The sequence below is a fragment of the Ambystoma mexicanum genome, chromosome 1p, assembly GCF_040938575.1.
Source record: "Ambystoma mexicanum isolate Mex_15411 chromosome 1p, UKY_AmexF1_1, whole genome shotgun sequence".
NCBI lineage: Eukaryota > Metazoa > Chordata > Amphibia > Caudata > Ambystomatidae > Ambystoma > Ambystoma mexicanum.
Window position 1 is genome coordinate 368,896,644 of NC_090921.1, and position 20,025 is coordinate 368,916,668.

General features: G+C 45.6%; 1 protein-coding gene across 1 annotated transcript in view; it reads right to left on the bottom strand.

Annotated features, from left to right (window-relative positions):
* YJEFN3 (YjeF N-terminal domain containing 3) overlaps positions 1-18,938 on the bottom strand; it is an 850,334-nt gene extending 831,396 nt beyond the window's left edge. Inside the window, exon 1 of the mRNA XM_069649058.1 lies at positions 18,213-18,938. Within this exon, the coding sequence (XP_069505159.1) occupies positions 18,213-18,268 (56 nt within the window). The 5' untranslated portion in view covers positions 18,269-18,938. The remainder of the gene's footprint in view (positions 1-18,212) is intronic.
* Between the last annotated feature and the right edge of the window lie 1,087 nt (positions 18,939-20,025).

Consider the following 20,025-nt stretch of genomic DNA (forward strand, 5'->3'; position numbering starts at 1 on the left):
TCGGCGTCCTGCAAGGCAGAGGCGTGCGGGGCACCTCGATGACAATTGTTCTGGACCGCAAAGATTGTGGAGACGGGGGCCCCGCAAGGGCGTCGAGTCGTTCGAGTCTTTGTGGTCTTCGGGTGGCGGGAAACCCACCGGTAGGTTTCCCCTCGGCATGTTGGTCGTCCTCGACTTTCTCCGGCAGGATAAAGCGGTCGACAGTGCGGACGAGGGAGTCCTTCGATTCAAATGTTCTTAGGCAAGGAGCGGACGGCTCCGGTCGTCGGCGGCACGGCGTCAAGTGGTTCCCACGGCTGGGCAACACAACTTCGACGGGCCTCCAGCGGTTACACAAACCTGCAAACCCTGGATGACGGCAATGGACTTCGACAGCGTCGATGTCCGGGTGCTTCACTTCGATCTCCTCGGCGGTCCCGTCTCGGGTCGGCAGACTTTCGAGGGTCTGACTTCCAGGGCGCTTCGGCGAAGATGGAGCGGTGCTCGATGGTCCCTCGGAGCATGGGAAGAGGGCGCCTTACCAGGTCCTCTCTCGGGTCAGTCTTCGACGATTTCGGCAGCCTTCGGATCGGTCGAAGCAAATGCAACAGCAAGTCTTCTTCTTCCAGCTGGACGTCGAGGATCAGCAGTTCCAGTTACTCTTAGAGTGGAGACTCAACTCCAGAACGCTTCTGAACGCTTCTGAACAATCACCAGTGGTGAGAGGTCCCCAGATATACTATTTTGTCTCTCATCCACACTGCTGGCACAGACTCAGCAGCCAATCATACCGAAGGGCATTCATGCATTCAGTCAGCCAATCAGGCACACAGTGCATTCAGGCCACACTCCTCCCTTTCAGACACTCACAACAAGGAATGTGGATTGGGACAAGTACCCAGCCATTCAACACTACACACTGCATTCAGGCCAGTTTCGGGCAGGGCTGTCTCAGTCTTTGTCTCTCATGCCAGAAACCAGACAACCACAACAAGGAGTGTATATTGGCCACACACTCCATTCACCCAGGTCCCACCCACAGGAGGTACCCACAACATACAGTCACTGGGAAGGCTCCAGTCAGTCTAGCTGGGCCTTCACAACAACACCATATATGGAACTTCCACCCAACAGCCAGTCAGGGGGAAGGGACAGAGTCAGGGCTTCCCAGGACTTTGGGAAACAAGGTAACAGGCAATAGAAAGCAAGAGGCCACAGGGGCCATCTTGTTTCCTATCAGGAATCAACTGATCCCAATGGCAGGGCCTGGGTATCCCAAAATGGAGGACACCCAGAGCACCTGTCAAATTCAGCATGGAGCTGCCACCAGCCCATACCCTGCTCTGTGGGCCACCCACAGGTGCCCAAAAACATACACTAGGGGCACAGGGTTGTACCCCTACCCATGGGTGCCATAAGGGTATCCCATGGGTCTGTTCACCAAACCAAAAGAGAGAGCTGCACTGCCAGGAGTCCCACATGGACTCCTGGGCAGAAAGCATGACAGAACGCATGATAAAAAGCAGTAAAGGACAAGGATTCAGAGGCCCTGTCCCTCAGATGCATTTCCAGCATCACAGTGACATTAGCTAGCCCTTGTCCCACTTTGTCCCAATCTCCCGGTGACTCCTTAACTGTGGGTATTTTGACTTTATTACCAGGAAGGAGTCATCAGATCATTTGATATCACACATAGGGCCCCTCACCTCAAGATGATAGTTTCCCACATGTTAGTGTTAAAGACTCCAATCAAGCAGTCCAAATAAGTCAGTGCCTTGTCTGGGATTGCTCAAGGGAAGCCCTTATTTATATATGTTTATGTCCAGTTGTGTACTCTGGATGACAACCCTTATGGGTTGTGAGTCAGAGTGATGAGGTAGGTTTATGGTCAAAGGATCCTCCCCTTGTCAAATTGCACACAAATCTATTTCTGATCCAAATACATATTTATCTATGCACCATTTTTCTAATATTATACGTCCAGTTAACATATTTTCTGTAGCACCAAACCATCCGATCCCTGTCTTTGTAAGATGTCGTGTCCACTTATGACAGAATTCTCCCCTTTTCATCCAGATAACGACCTCTAAACCTTTCCAGATTTTACACAAATGTGCACCAGGGATATGGGTTTCAGATGATAAAGGGTCAGATTTTTAACATGCATACATTTGGAGTAACAACCGTTTTTCCGCTACTATCCCCAAGAACATACCACAGGGTCCTAACACCTCTTAAAATGTGCACAGAAAAATCACAAGAATGATGATGCTATTTATATAATTTTTACAAGTCCGCACTATGAATTATCCATCTTTTTAAAATTATGCTCTGGCCCCAAAGGGGTGTGGTTTTCCAAAGCACATGGTGGACTTTCTGGTTTATCCACTTCACCCAAGCTCAGCTGGGTCACAGATGCAGTGCCCCTCCCCGATTACTTCCAAGAGGAAGCCATTTACGACCCCCTAATTTAACATTTGCCTGGGCCAAGGACAGTGCTTTGTTTAGTTTCCTGCAGTCCCCAGGTTCTCCTCCCCTGATTCAATCAGGGAGGTGTCATCTCCTTTTGGTGGGGACAGCAGAATGCAGCCAGGCCTGGGAAGAGTGGCTGAGCAAGTTTCACTCCTGTCGGGGGTAGTGGCCGGGCAGAATTCACTCTCTTCAAGCCAAGCTTCAGCTAAATGTCACTTTAGTTCCCAATTTTCTACATTCAAACCAAACTGACAATTTTTACACATGCAGCTAGAAAGCTGATTCTAAGTTCAAAACTATGACATTTCAACAGTTGCAAACTATGTGACACTCAACAGTAGGTCACTCATTTATTTTAAACATTTAGATTTTAGTGGCTTTGGGTCCAGTTTAACTTAAGCTGCTAACATCCACAGCTCAGCTAGTTTTGTTATAAACATTGTTTTGGGCTCTTTCTCTTTCCAGATTTAGTATGCACACAAGAATACATTCTGCCAAATGTCTGCTGGTGTTCATTGAGATTTTTGAATATCTTGCGATGTTTAAAATAGGCATTTTTAGCTTGCATTTCAGAGAAACAAAGGTGATTTCAAAGCACTTTTTTTAGCTTGCTGCTGTTTTTCCTTTGGCACACATTTCACCCATGGCATTCCTGGCCCCTCGCGCTGGAACTGGTGGGTGGCAGGTCAGGGGACCATTTTGCTGTGCGCACAACTGCACGGTTCTCCAGGATTCTGGCGCAAATGTGGGCTTTTCCGCCCTCTTGGATTTCCTAAGCCCACAGCACCAAATGTTGCAGCATAATAGTCCAAACGTGGGTCAGGACACCCAACATTAGCCCTCCCACAGCTTACATTAGTCAATTCGCCCTCATTGAGAAGCCATTAATCTACGACTCTTGGGGGTCTGCGTTTTAATACCTTTTCCCTATTCACTCTATTTGACTGTGCCCCCTGCACCCACATTTATACACAGACAGTTCTTGTCTATGTCACTTGTGACAGGTGGCCCAGCAGCCCCAAATTATATCTCTGGGGATTTCAAAGAGCACCTTAAAATTAAAAAAAAAAAAGAAAACCTCTGCCTGACAATCTGGCCTCCTTATTTCAAGGGCATGCCCGATCGTTTCTGTGGACCATCCATAGAAACGCTTTCATTAATTCTAGTAGTTCCCTGCAATATCTTAGAAGCTGCCATCGCTGGAGAGTGCTCGTTACTACGAGGTGTCGTATTTTCCTTCTTTCTGATCAGTTCTTCATCTGACCCAGGGCCTGTCATTAGACATACAGCTCAACACACGTTCTGAAACTGCACAACCACTAGAGTGGCGAATGGTGCAGAATACAAGCTCCATAGCATGTCCTTTCATGAGGATGTCTGCATATTGGGGACAGGCCATGCAAACAGATGACTTCCCCCCTTAGACTCTCCTTTTTAAACACTTTGGCCCTCATTACGAGTTCGGCGGTAACCATGCCGCTATTGGTGGCATGGCTGCCGCCGAAATCGCGTCGGGATCCGGGTCCTCGGAATGAGGATTTACCAGGCCATTCCGAGTTCGGAAGGCCCAGTAAGTCCTCCCTCCGAGGACCCGGACACGGTCCTTCCCCATTCCCATTTCAGCCCCCATAGGGCTGAATGGGAATGGGAGAGGGAGCAAACAATGGGCCATTACGAGATGGCCCGTTGTTTGCTCCCTCTTCCCCTCGCGGGACCCGTTAAGCACGCCTGGTTTTCCCAGGCGTGCTTACCGTGTCCCGCGAGGGGGACTCGTAATGCGGCGGTACGGAGTGAACGGTGCCGGCACCTTTTACGGCGCCATTCACTCCGTACGGCCAGGGTCATAATGAGGCCTTTGTCTGAAATGGCCCATTTGGTCAATAATGCTGTGACAGATGCCGCACCCAGTGTATCCTCACTTGGAAATTCTGAGGCTGTCGAAATTAGTATAGATGGTCCAGGGTCCTACAAACTTTAATGTTAGGGGAGTGCTGTGAAACATTAAATAAGCAGTAAACCCAGTGTGCATTGTGTACTCAGCAATTTAAGCATACAAACCGTGTATCGCAGGCATGGTTGTCAAATCTAAGGATCTGTGGTCATTCCTATGTTTCCAAAATGTTCTTTTATTGTATGCACAGCACCGAGGACCCCTCACATGTGCTATTTGGCCCCTTACCCTTCCACAAATGGCAATTTTCAAAGAGAACATTAGTGTAGCCGACTGAATATCGTGGAATGATATTTTTTGGTTTCTTAACGTGCTTTGCTCAGTAAGAAAAGTGTAACATTTTTCTTTATGACTACTATGTATACTAGAAATGATCATTAAAAATGAACATTGTGAAATTGTAAAAAGATTTTCCAACACGTGGGGGCCACTCTATGGTGAACAAACACAGCCACATGACCTGCTCTAGGGAATGGCCATGTTTGTTCTCAGTTAGTTCACAGTAGAGGGGTACACTTCGGATTTCACCCTAAATTTGCAGAGTAATCCAGACATTTAAACCTTGTTCTATGTGCCCAAAAGAGACACAGCTTCACCTCACTGATGACGCCAAACAAGGCAGAAACCCAAGTTTGGAATTGCAGTTGCTAATCGGAGGAGAATTGCCCAGCGTTGCGGTGGACGATCCTTATGGACAGACCGGACTGATATGCAAATGGCTACTTCCTCTCCATGAAAGGCGCAGTTGTTGACCCTCCTGAGTGGGAACTATTTCAGAGGGTAGGTTATTTGACTGTTTAATTCTAAGTAGAGGTGCTTCCACAATGTTTAGAATTTTACAAAAAGCCGGTAGAAATGTTAGAACAATTAAAAAATGTCCTTTTTATCAGCGTCTTGAGAATACACACCATTGCGTCTCTCAAAATGTCCATCCTGCTTGGACAAAATCACTCAGATGAAAACTAATAAGCTATTTCTTCTCTGTGTTTAATTGTGTGTGCTATCCACAGACATCGCATGCACTGATAACAAAAAAACAGATAATAACAAACACAGTTGTAGACACTGCAGCCTTGCCCTTGGGTCCCTTACAAGGCCTGTCAGAACCCCAGAACCACTAGAGAACGTATCTGTGTCCCCTTTACCTCACTCACACGGGCACATATGGTCAATTCACCCTCAGTGTGATGGTGACATTCCTGCAGGACACACACTATGACAATGTATGTCTCCAAATACTTAGACGGTCCTTCCCTCAGGGGATGCCCCTGTTGCTGCTGCTCTCATTCTACTTTCAGCCATAACAACAGAGCACCTCCTGCAACCCTCCACCCCTCTTCAGGATATCTGTGTTTTGTTCACTGGTCATAGTGCTATCAGCAACAGCTGGGAAGGACCGAGTAAACTTCAAGCTCATAATGCGTGTCTCTCTCCCAGATAGAGTGAGACAGGGCTAGAAGTGAGACAGAGAGAGAGAAAGAGAGCACGAGTGAATGCTAGATAGACATATGACACAGCAGTTACAGATAGTAACGGAAATGTGAGCCTCTGGGACAATTGGGATGAATGGGATTTTCAGGTATAATGGGGTCATTAAAGGGTTGGGGGTTTATGAGATGAATATGAGGATCAGGCATGACTGAGGTACTAAGAGGCCGAGTGGTGTTTAGGTCAATTTGAGAACAGGGTACAATTGCAGTACGTATTATGGCCACAGGGATCATGACGGGGTCAGAGACGTCACATTCAGAAAGACTGGGCCAGACTCACTTTGCAGCCCATGCTGAGGGAAACTTCAAGCTCAAGACAACGGCAGGTGGAACCGATGAGGAGAAGAAGTGGTGGTACGCCCAGAGCCCCCACGTCCTTACCTTTCTTAATTGCAAACTCTTACTGCACCCCTCAACCACAGCAGCGGCATGACGCCCGCAAGAAGCAGAGGGCCTCGTTCTTTACACGCCAGAGGGTGCTCAGCAGGCCCCAGGTGTGATTTGATCACCAATGCCCTCACTTACTAGAGCCTACTAGTAATCCTTATTGTGTGTTTCTGTTTTAGCACATGCTGCATCACAGTGTGAGGAATACAAGTCCCGGACCCTGTGTTGGCCACCTTAGAGGGTTCAAAGGCTCTGAGGACCTTACTGGGATGTAAGGGTTCCCTCCACAGGTTGCAAACTCCTCCATACAGCCTATACATGAAGCCGTCTGCTGAGCTCTCTTACCGGTGGGTGGGGGCGGGTCCTATGGCACACCGTGGGTACCATGATAAGCCTTTGCTGGCAGTGATAGCGTTATCATTCCTGCGGAGCAGTAACTCAAGAATACGTGGCCTATACTCCTTGAACAACAGTACAGAGTTTGCATTGATGGTGCTCTGGGGGATGGCTTTAAAAGATAAACACTGGACGACATTGCATTTAAGACTAGTGGCTGGACAACGATGATAGGAAAAAGCAGCCCCTTATGTCAAGAGGCCCATGTAGACTCTCTCTTATAGTGCACCTAACACCAGGCAAATACTAGCAGACAGAGGAAAGCGGTGCCCATACACGGGCAGGTGTGTCCTGATGCCAGAGCTACAGTCCCCATGTCTTGGCACCAAGTATACTGGGACAAGGAAGAGAGACTGCAACAAAGTGTTATGTATAAAAGTGTCCAAAACAATGGAAAGGCTCCATAAGGAGACCGGGACAAAGTGCCCCCACTCTTCCCTGACAGAGAGGCAATCTTAAATCAACAAAATAAATGAGCACAAGGGCCCTTCAGTGAAGGTGGCAGGAAGGGACCATTGCTTTTGTTTGTATACCAGTGCCCAAATGTGTCCCTGCCAAACATTCCCAATGGCACATGTTAAGTTTGGAAGCATTTGTAAAAAATGTTTACTGTGTTTGTGGCCTCTTGGCACTAATGGCTCTCTTCATGGGCAAGAAGAGTTCTTTAGAGGTGGGTTACTCTGCATCTCAAACCCCAAGAATGGGTGCTGCAGATGGCGTGTTGACTCCAGGCGGTCAGGCTTTAAGGCCTTCCATGACGCCAGCAGGTTAGAGGTATCAGGAGGTTATCAGTGACGTAGACGAGCAAGGCTTTGTGACACACAATAGTCAGATCTTCCAACCTTTGATATCCAGTGATAATAACAAATAAATGTTAACGAATAACTTTTTTACCAAATACAAAATACTGAAAAAAGACTGGATTTTTAATTAAAAATATGTATGGGTTGTGCTAAGGGATTAAAATGGGTGAGAAGGGGGTTTGGGTCGGGTTATAATCATAGAGAAATAGGGGGGCTTTGGGGGCACCCGCTAAATCAAACACATTTTAAAGTCAGTATTTTTTCGGTATTTTCGTTACGTGAAAAATTTGTTTTAAAAATATTTTTCGTTAAATTCACATAGATCCCCAACCTTTCACTAATAGAAAACAATATCCTCTGGAAATGTTCCCTCAGGCGTGGCATACCTGCTGCAAACAAAAGAGGAATTCTGGCAAATCCTCATCCTGCAAATATCCCGGCAAATGTTGGCAATGGTGTGAGCAGCAAACAGAAAACCAATCCCACCAAATTAGGATAATTGTCGCACAACGAGCAGCGATTCCCAAAAGAGTTCACAAAGACAACTATAACTATCAGAAAACGAGATTGCTGAGCTATTGGGACCATGACATACGTTAACAGCAGTGCTTTAAGCGGCATGCAAAATTGAAGAGTTCTCTAAAAGGGGTGTGACCTAAATGTTGGGCGTGGCCTAAATAGTGATGGGCATGGTCTAACTGGGGTCCCACCTGACCCAAACAACACACTGCTAGACCCTGCAAATACATACTTTGAGTCATTCAACGTGATCTGAGATGGTAATGATTGCAGCCAGTCTGCATATTGTGATTCAATTTATCTGGGGTTTGATGCTATGTTACTTTTTCCGTAGCAGACATTACTATCAACAGTGTTTATATATAAAAATATGGTTTATACATTGCATCGAATTAAAAAGCATCGAATGTCTTGGCATTGAAAAAAATGCATCTAAAAAAAGCATTGAATGCATTTTAAAAAAAAGATTCATGTGGGGGGGTCCCCCATCCTCCTTTTTTAAACCTTTAAAACCCATTATAATTAAAATGAACCCTTTACTTTTAAAAAAATGCATTTGATGCTTTTTTATCTGTTTTTTCTATGGTAAGGCATTCAATGCTTTTGAATTTGATGCAATGACTAGATACCAAAAATATCAACCTCAGACAGAGGCAGGGCTGAGTTGGCAATGCCAGGTTTACGTACTATGATATGGCTCAATATGTATTCATATACAGGAGGAACAATGCTCTTTTGATCACAAAAGATCGAACAATAGACATGAAATCCGATCTGAGAGGAAGCAGTGAGCCTCTCACAATGGGGTGAGTTTGAGAAACATTCTGACCAGGTTGTGGAGGTGAGTAAATGGAACAGTCACTGGGGACAATGTATAAATGGACATACATAGATTAAAGTGCAGGTGGATGATAAAGCCAGCTGTGCTTGGGATGTGACCATGATGGGTGAAGTGCTAGAATGGAGGCAGAGAAAATGAGGGACAGAGGCAGGTTCAAGGCTAGGGAAAAATGTCAGCTAGCAGGAAGATGAGAGATAAGTTAAGAGGGTAACTCAGAGGTGAGGAGGCAGGCTTTTAGTTGGCTTTTGAACAAATCTGTGTCGATTGTTTCTCGGATGTCCAGGGAAGAAAATTCCATGCAAGTGGAGCAAGAAGAGAGAAAGAGCAGAAGTGAGAGAAAGCACAGTGAGGCAAGGAGCCACAAGGAAAGCACGAGGAGGCAGAGCAGAGATTAAGAGAAGGCTTATAGTGCTGGATAGAGGAGGATAGATACAGTGGTGCCTTACCATGGATTTCTGAACCAGAAGAAGATATTTAAATCTGGCCCTGTTTTGCATCATCAGCCATCCAGCCTGGTGACGGTATGAGGAAGTAGGTGTGAAGTGAGGGAGTTCAAAGAGAGTCCTGGTAGCAAAGTTAATTATCTTGTGGAGATGACAGAAAGCATAGTTAGGGAGACAACAGAGGATGCTGGCACAGTCGTCCAGTTTAGAGAAGACAAGAGTGGTTGAGAGATGCTTGGAGTTTTTGAAAGAAAGGCGGTGCCTGATTTTCCTAATATTTACAAAGTTGAGGCGAGCGGCTGTTCCTGTTTTGGAGAAGAAAGAAGAGAAGCTGTGAGAAGGGTCATAGATGAGGCCGAGGTTTCTCGCTGAAGAAGAGTTTGGGAGAGTATCACATGGGAACTGGATAAGCAGAGGAAGAGATGATAGGGAGCTTTTGTCAGGGAAGAAGAGCACATCTGTTTTGGCAGTGGTTAAAATCAGAGAGTGTGAAGGTGATGTTTAATGGCAGAGAGGTAGTTGGAATTTTTGATAGAGAGATCAGATGAGAGTTCAGGAAAAGTGAAGAGGATTTGGGTGTCGTCCCGGAAGAGTAGGTACAAGAACCCAAAGGAGGAGATTAGTGCCCCAAAAGCAAAGGTGTAGAGTGTAAAGAGGAACGGCCGCAAGACAGAGCCTTGTGGAGCCGTCTACCTAACCAACAGTTAGAGGAGTGAGTTGAGAGGTGTCGCTGCTCCAGGAGACAGAGGATTGGCGAGGGGCAAGGTAGGATTCAATCCAGGCAAGGGCTTGATTGAGAATCCTATTAAGAAGGAGAGTATTAAGGAGATCGGAGCGATTGACAGTATCGAAGGCAGCAGACAGGTCAAGAAGAATTGGGATAGCAGACAGGGTGGAGTGCTTAGCAGAGGCAATGAAGTTGGACACATTCATGAGAGCAGTTTCAATGGAGTGACATGAAGAGGAGGTGGCAAGCACGATTCGCTCTCCTACCACCCATTTTGAAGTACCAGGAACATTCACGCCGAAATACGTGCCATATGATGAACAAATAAACCAGAAAAGAGCCGCAGTGGGGCTCTGTCCATTACCTATCAGAGTAACAGCACCTATTGAAGTACCGACACCTAAGAAAACCTGGACAGTAAGGTACCCATTGAGAAAACCATATCGACAAATGAGGCAGAATGACGATCGCCAGAATGTAATACCCGAAGAATCTAAGAAAATGCTGAACAAAGACATCATAAGAACCCGGACTGACTCACAAATAGAAAATATAAGGACCTGAGAATGATGAAAAGAGACGAAACACCATGGACAAGTGACATCCTAAGCCTAAAGTAAACCAATTAATGTCAAATGCACGATGAAGATATTCCGTTAGTTTAAACATTTACATATGCATATGCAAAGTAACCGCAACAAGCACAGAAATCGTGAGGCTTGCTTATGCTTAGTAGTAAGATAGATTGCGGCAAGCGCCACATGTACATATCTACCTCAAGAAAGCACTTTATATAAGTATACTTCCACTATGCAGAAGAGCAGAATCAACCAAAGGTTACCAAAGGTCTCAAGAGGAGAGCTTTGCAGCAAACAAATCGAGAATCAGCAAACAAATCGAGAATTAAAGACAGAGAGAAGCTCAGGCGAGGGTAACCATGCCAAGAAGCCAAAGTCGAATCGGCTGAAATAGCCCAACAGTGGATACAATTAATGAGAAGAAGAACAGAGTATCTTGTTCAGAAAAGTCAAGATAAGCCACAGATGGCAGACGACTGGCAGAATTAAATCAAATACAGGAAATTGCATGAAGAATAAGACGATTTCACGGTGTCGGAATCACGTGACCAAGCAAGCGGCAGGGATGAGACTTTCACACCTATGCATGGACCCTTGCCATGCCCAGACGCCTTAACTTTCCCAGACCAAGAAGCAGACTCGAGGCCAACCAGAAAGAAATAATTGACACATGACCACTGAAGTGATGATTGATTGCAACTATAATTGGAAGGAAGCTGGGGGTGCAGACGAACTCCCTGCAGCTGGCCGGCTATTCTGAACGCTGCCAAGCAAATGGAAAAGTATGAGTGGGGTTGATGCCAACCCAATCATAGTGGACCATGTAATCTAGGGTCCTATAGTTAGTAGAACCAATGAGACGTTGTACTTTTAGTGACGTTTACAGCAACCATTTTGAAGGAAGGGCTTAGTTGCCCCACCTGACATTGTCTATCCAATCCCCTCACCCCGTTACCATATAGAGATATAGTGCCTATATTCAAGTTACCTTCCTAGAAACAATCAAGTTGCATGCTAAGTTTTAAGTTACACGTCAGTGATGACGAGTTTTTGGTATAAATGTTATGTTTTTTCTGAAATTAATTGGAGTTGAAGCGAGAAGGAAGATCGAGCGATTGCTGATATTCATGAACTCCCCATTTTTTGTACTTGTCATTAAACGGACTCCCTCTGCCAAACTATTGAGTTGTAATTATTGATTTGATGCGAGAGTACTAATCTGCATCCCCATCCATCGCAAGGGTGCTGCTACTCATCTTAAAGTGCTGTTTGGGAAACCCCCAGTCCTATGGGCCGGCTGGGCTCCCTACTGCATAGACAGGAGTGTAAACCTGCTGTAGGGAGTCTCGATGTTTGTGGATGTCTGAGAAATTGGTAAGATGGTTGAACACAACCCTTTCAAGCACTTTAGAATAGTGCAGAAGGAGAGACACAGGGCAAAAGTTAGCCGGTAGGTTCGGGTCAGCTCCTTGTTTTTTAAGGAGAGGGATGACCTCTTAAGAGATCATTGCAGCATGTACTAAACACACTTAGCTATCTTCTTAGCCATGGTTGCACTCAAACTTAGTTTGTATTTCATTTTTTATCATTGCATTTGATCAACATATTCCCCAGGAATACTGCTACTCAAGTTGTGTGATAGTGAATGCACAAAGCGGATGGACTACAGTGAACACAGAATGCATGACTGGATGAATTGATCAGATCGGAACATAGTTGTTGACAACAGCTGCGGCGGCCAGCAATAAATCCTTTGGAACTCACTTCAACCTCAATACTAGATAAAGCAAACGTGTTAGAGCAGTGATTTTAGTGTACAGGGCACAGCTGTCTGACTCGTGCTCCTTTTGTAGACAGATAGTATCCTGCCGTGGCCCTTCTCGGGCATAGAAGATGTTAATGGCCCATGGGATTGGAGAACGCCAGCCTGAGAACACCAGCAATCAAGCCATTAACCCTGTAGTGTGCATGCTGAAAACAATGCATATAGAGAGAAACACGCCGTGATCAGGCTTTCTGTGCAGTGTAAGATGTCTTTGTTTCATGAGATGTCGGGAGCAGTGGTTAATGTGCGTGTCATGTTGCTATGGTGCTTGTTTCTGTGATCGTATGCAAGTCTGCCAAAGAGCTGCTTATGGAGTATGGGGAGTTGAGTTTATGTGGATCTAGGGTGGGTTTGTTTGCTGTGCAGACCCTTGCCTTGGCATGGTGTATGCTCCATTGTGTAACCTGAGTTGTTTCCGTGGACTGTTTGAGTGCCATTAGGTGTGGTGAGTAAGGGTTGGAGGTAGACATGTTTTTGAAGTGGTTATTGCTACATACATTCATTTCTCCAATCAGGGCCAAATTTCATTGCATGGGCACACCATGCAAGAGTGTCATTTGAAGGCTTCCCAACAAGCAGCAAAAGCACACAGAAAGTTGAAGCATTTTGCTTCCAGTTGTTTTTGCCGGTGACTCACCAGGACTAAAAGAAGGATGGAGTGGAGGAGCAACTTGCAAGGGAGCCAAGACCCAGAAGAGAGTGACTCAACAGAGCAGCCAAGGGGCAGAGGAGCAACTAGTCAGAGCGATTTGCTTTTGCCTTGGTTTTCACTTCAGTCTAATTTTAATTTTGGCTATTGCACTGGAATACAGCTAAGAGGTCGGTGGGTGTTGTTTAGTTATTTACCAAACCATTGTCTGGCCATGGCCATGTCAATCCCTATGGCTATTCCCACCCACTACCTGTCATTCCCTGCCCAAAATCCATCCTTCCGAAATGTCTTTGAGCTAGCTCTATCAAGCAGTCATTTCAAACTTTGGCCTGCCAGTGTTGTTTCACAGTATGCCACGCTTTTGTCAAAGGTCATATGACATCACTTCCGGTGTTGTCATCGGGTGTGTGATGTCACTTCCGCTATCCCGGGCCTTTTGGTGAATCGACGTCCCTGATTATAGGACAGAAATCCGAGCAAATATTCCCCCTTGTATTTGTCCAACAGGTAGCGGAACTTCCCAGGAATTTAGAGTAAAATATACATTAAAAAGCAAATACTGAGTTCCTGGAAAATTGGCATCATAGTATTCGTTAACAAACAGAAACCCATGCATCTTCAGGGATATGGACTATGTTCTACATTCAAGAAGACCGCTGGTAAATTTTGAGCATAGCATATGTTAAATGAAAACAGGAAATCCGACAAAAATGTCACAAATGTATACATCCAACAGAAGAAGATAAACCGGGCAGCAGTCTAACATAAGCAGCTTGCCTGCCGACTCCTTGTATTCCCTCAACTTTAATTAAGTGTGCTCATTGCATGGGTGTTATACTCTTGTAATAATACGTATTGTAACATGCTTTTTCTCATATATTATTAAAGGTTATTGTATAACCATATAAAATAACTAAAAACAAATTCCCTCAACACCATGAACGAAATAACATACGCAGCTGTCTGCCCCTTAATGCCATCTGCACTGCCCATTGATGTGTCACAGACTATGGCTTCAGCAACATGTGCAATGTTTTCAGTGGCATAAGAAAGTGAGGGGTGGCTGTTGCATTGTGAAACACTACATTGGGCGGGACCTACAAAGTGACTGGCACGGCCTCAGAATCCCAAGTTGCTAAGTAACCTTTAAACGATGTGGGGTGCACATAGATAAGTGGGTTAATATATGTTATAGAGCTTTATGCCTGGAATAAAAGGGAGTCAAGGCTATCTTAGAAGGTGGGTTAAATGTAATTTATGCGTAGTCAAAAAATTGGCTAAATGAAAGATACTATATTCAAATAAAAACTAGAAATCCAATATAAATGGGTCTGTGTACACTACAATCCCTCAGTTATTTTTCTTGAATTCAATGAGGCTAATACATAGATTTTATTAAATCATTCTAATGACATGACTTCAGTGCAATATATTGCCAAATCAACCAATGGATTATTTATATTATACATTATGATGCCTTTAGTGTTAGAGAACAATCTAATTCTAAATGTATACAATTGATGCTGTGATTCCAAACATGGTGGCTGATACTGACATCTACTGGGAAAGAACAGTATTGTCCTTTACCATCTTCTCATTTACTCTATTGTGCTAGGAAACCAGGTCCCAGGAGTCAGGCCAGGGAGCCCTCCCCCACTTAAAGCCCTGAACATGTGAAATAACGAGCAGTTCCACTACTGTACTGCCTGATTTAAAGAGGATATCTACAATTTAACACACTTTTTACAAAGAAATGAATGGCGGTAAAGAAAGTTTTGATTGCAAAAAAATAGCCCGTTTAAAAGTACAATATGTACTTACTTAGTTGTGTACTCCTTACAAAATCCTTTTTCATTGTGCTTCGGTTTCAAATAAAATATTAGAAACTTTTCACATTATGCAACAGAAAACACAAAAAAGTTAAGCAAGACAGTTATAGTAATTCATCAACAACACAAAATCACAAACACCCATTATTATATAAGATTATGAAGTTTAAAACTATCGTATTCTCTAACTAAATTTAAAATGTCACAGAAATGTTTTTTAAATCTGGTCAAATTCATGATTAAGGATGTTTGCTCGCCAGCAATAAAATGGTACCAAAGCAAGTCCCAGATAACTGCAGATGTTATATTCACTCTGGGACCAAGCACGATTGGATCGAACCTGATTCTTATGTGGGGCATTCCGCTATTGTGACAAGGGAACCTCATCAAGTAAGGGGTGAAGTACCTCTTCCCCAAAACAGTGAATAAGTGTTTATTCTTTCCCACATCCACCTCCAGTCCATATCATATACTTTTTTCAAAGTTTATTAGATTAGTTTTCAAATCATCGGAGCTCATCCCCAACTCTCCAAGTAAAGAATTTATCATGGGCCAGATCAGGAGTTGGGTTGTATCCCAGCGGTAAATCTGCCGGAATACTGCCCAATGCAATTACTGTTACTGCCGCTTGGTCCAGCCGTGTTGCCGCCGGATTATAAGTGGCGATGGCGATGTAAGAAAAGTAGTGAGTAAAATACTCCCTCTTCTCTGGGCCTTATCTGGAACCCTGAATGCCGGAAAATGTATGACATGACTTAATACAGAGAAAACAGGACAATGAGACAATAATATACATGAAACCTAAGAAGGATGTCTGTCATATGTTTCCCATGGCACATGTTTATTAAAATAACAGGAAAACTCAGGAATGTGAACAACAGTTAAGATACAAAGAACAGGAATCGAGTCAAACTTTGAGGATGGAATACATAATCAAACAGAAAAGAGGAAATCTCAGGAAATTCGGAGCAAGGTACACGTTCATCTGAAAACACGAACCCTGGCAAAAGTGAAACATGGCATATGATTAATAAACTAAAAATCTACTAAACTGGACCTTCAACGGAGCCGTAAAAACTACACATTTTGACAATAGCAGCTACAACTAATAAAAAACAGGAATGCCATACAGTGTTGACTATAGAATATGTTATCAAACAAAGCACAGGAATCGTGCGATATTTGAGCAATGGTTTACATAATAAACAGAGTAATATGGACTATGGTATACATTAGAAAAATAGGATATTTAAAAAAGAGTACATTATGGTATAATTCAACAAAAAAACAATAATTGCGACCAACTGTGACCATGCTATGGATTTGTAAATAGGAAAAAAGAATGCCAGCTAACTTTCAGCATGTTTAAGCATCGAATCTATTCACTGCGGGCAATATGGGCACTTAAAATGGCTACGGTCACAGAACAACCGGGTTACCCATGGCAGCGGACTTTAGAGCTGTCAATGCCCTACGCAGGACTGGTACGATGCTTTGAGGCTCGTTTTGTTTTTAAATGAGGCTCAAAGCAAGAGAAAGCAACTGTCCGATGGCCACCAAGCCACTGCCTAAATCCCATAGTCTGTCGTCGGTTTCGGTGTAAGCAAATGGGGCGTGACAAACACCTGTGGCTGCCATAGGCCGCAGCGAGGATGGAGAAGGCAGCTGTGAGGAGACTGAGAGACCCAGAGATAAGTGGGTGAGGAAGTAGAGGTGGGTACCGTGGAAGGCATCCAGTCATCAGGACGGCTTGACAGACATTATTGCTCGGTAGACCGCATCCTGATTGGCTGTCAGAATGTCAACCCTCTACTCTGGGTGATAACAATCAAATCGCAAAACACCATACATTACAAGCCAACATTATAGAGCACAACAAACTCTGTTTAGGAAACTCTAAGATACTGGGACTCTTTCCATTAAATTGGCAGCCGAGGCAGCCAATTGCAACTAAGGCACACGCAGAACATCCACCTTTCAGCCAATCACAATGCCAGAAACAATCAAAAGGAGAGACTAAGGACCCCTCACTAAGGTGGAGGTGTATCCATACATCAGCCACTATCCACAACACGTGGCATCTCTCTCATAGACCCCAGGTGTCACTAAAACAAGACCTTAAGAGCCAAAACCTCAAAAGCAATCCTAGCAAGTGTTTCCCAATGTATTCCCAACAAACAGGACCCCGAGAGACCTTCGCGTGTGGCAGTCAGTAGATTAGGAGCAGAAATCAGGAATCCCCCACCCCCTCCTTCAACTCAAGCCTCATCGAGTTCTCGTTGCCACCGCATAAATCCCCAGAACAGGCTCTGTATGTATTTATTTCTGAGCCTTGACAGCCGCTTCACAGCGCTAGGGAAGTGTGATTGCTTGTGGTAATAGAGCTCGTTGTATTGTTAGTATTGCTGTTATTAGTAGCGGTGGTGCCCAGTTTTGTGAAATGTGTATTGCGCTAGTTCCTTGAAAATGAATTTGGTTATTACACATGTTTACGCTTAATGAGCCTTTGATAATACTACCGATGGCTTGTGGGTGGAAAACATGTCCATCCGTGGTGGGCGTGTCTGTCAGCGAAGGGGTTCACTGCTCCAACAGCAAGGTTTCCCTAACAGTCCCTTACAGTTTCCACATTTCTTTCAAAGTTGCCCTGCACAAGCTGGGCAGCATTCATCTCACAGGTGGTGACGACCCTGGATTGCAGACATTTTGCACTGGTGCAAAAAATTCATTCTGCACTATATTAAACCTATTCTTTTAGTGAATGTTTGTGCCATGACAATATTTGCCACATAATGGTAATACAGAACAGTATTAGCACGAGGGTACACTTTGTCCTGGTGCAAAAATGAATTGTTATTTTTTCCCCAAAGGCAATTTTTGCCCTAGCATTCGTAGCTTGCAAAATTGCACCTACACAGGTGCAAAGTTTATTTAATACGACCCTAAACACCTGTATGAACTCTAAACATCCAAAAAGTGCCTCCCCACCCCCCGCCGCCCCCCCTCTGCACCGCTCCCTTTCCCTCTAAGCAGAAGGAAGGGTCGGGGCTTCCCATGGAGGCGGCTGCGGGCTTCAGCTTAATGCCACAGGAAGAATGTGTTGACAACAGCTTGCAGCATCTGTTCTGCTGAAAATAATAGGTGATTAATAGGTGCTACTATGACCCAATGCTATGAAATGAAACAATGAGAGGACGTGCTGGATAGAAAGAGAGCAACGGGTGCATGAACCACCCCAGCTACGGGCTTGGCAACCAGCCCCTGCATGCGCTTAGAGCGTTAAGTTTCAGGACACAGCGCCTTGCAGGCGCGCTGCCTACCTGAGGAAGGTGATGGGCTCGCCACGATCCTTGTTCCAATCCGAGGGGCAGCTCATGCTGGCGAGATCTCCGTCCTCCACGCTGGAACCTGTGGAACCACGCTCTGGAACCCGTGCTCTGAACCTGCGCTCCGGGTCGCCACTTCCGAGGCCTGAAGCACTAGTTCTGGAGCCGGAGTCACCAAGCCCTGGACCCCGAGTGCCTGAGCGCGTGTTCTAGAGCCGGCAGAACCCGTGCTCTGACTGGAACCCTGACGATCTCGCGCCGAGGTGCGCCGACAGTGCTCAGCCGCTACTCCTCAGCAGGCACCATGGCAGGGGGAGGCTGCAGCCAGTGAGCAGGCAGGAGCGCCGGGGGAGGCGGTGGAAGGGTGGAGAGGGGGCTATGAGAAGCGGCTGCGCTGCCCCGGTGCTCGCTGATGGAGAAGAGAGCGTAATAAAATAAGAAAGCCCTGTTATCGTGACTGAAGCATGTGGATTAACCCTCTGACGCAAGCCCCGGGAGTGGTTGGGGAAGACTGGCAGGGGGCCTTGGAGAAGCCTGTGCGTGGGTGGACACATGAAGGACTCCTATACTGATTCCTGCTATACAACTCGAGTCGAGTGTGTGATGGCAGGTGGAAGAACGCTGCCAAGCGCTTACCAGCACCATTGCTAAATATAACAGGTACCCCGGGGTAAGCCACGGAGTCTCACATCACCGAATCGAGAACTAGTAGGCTCATTTCCCCCCCCCCAGGAAACACGCATCCTCCAACTTCACCAACAGAAATAAAAGGCTCCGGATCTCAGGATGGCGTCACAGTCCACTGAAGCGAGAGCCACTTTAAATGTAGATTCTGCAGCCTACCACTCTTCGCGTGCATTGTCTTAAACTGCAGGGCGGTTGCTTATGCAATATCTTTCTATTTTTTATTGAAAAGATTGTATTGCAGCAGTGCCAGCCTATTCTTCAGCTTGTCCTCAGGAGTTCCTGCTCTGCTAAACAGTTCAAGCATTCCCTGTGTTTCCTGATACTTCCTCATCAGTTCCTGCACTTGTAAGCAGCCCATGCATTCACTGTATTTCTGCTCACCGACTCCTTTCTCTCTTTCCTCAGCAGTCCCTGCTCTCCTGAGCAGCTCATGCTATCCCTGTGTTTCCGCTCCTTGACTCCTTCCTACCTTTCCTCAGCAGTCCCTGCTCTCCTGAGCAGCTCATCACATCCCTGTGTTTTTCCGATCCTTGACTCCTTCCTATCTTTCCTCAGCAGTACCTGCTCTCCCAGCAAGCTCATGCTATCCCTGTGTTTCCAATGCCTGACTCCTTCCTACTTTTCCTCAGCAGTCCCTGCTCTCCTGAACAGCTCATTCTATCCCTGTGTTTCCACTGCCTGACTCCATCCTACCTTTCCTCAGCAGTCCCTGCTCTCCTGTACAGCTCATGCTATCCCTGTGTTTTTTCGCTCCTTCACTCCTTCCTTTCTTCAGCAGTACCAGCTCTCGCGAGCAGCTCTTGCTATCCCTGTGTTGTTCCACTCCTTGACTCCTTCCTATCTTTCCTCAGCAATACCTGCTCTCCTGAGTAGCTTATATTGTCCTTGTGTTTCTGCTGCCTGACTCCTTCCTACCTTTCCTCAGCAGTCCCTGCTCTCCTGAACAGCTCATTCTATCCCTGTGTTTCCACTGCCTGACTCCATCCTACCTTTCCTCAGCAGTCCCTGCTCTCCTGTACAGCTCATGCTATCCCTGTGTTTTCCGGCACCTTGACTCCTTCCTATCTTTTTTCTGCAGTCCCTGCTCTCATGAGCAGCTCATGCTATCCCTGTGTTTGCG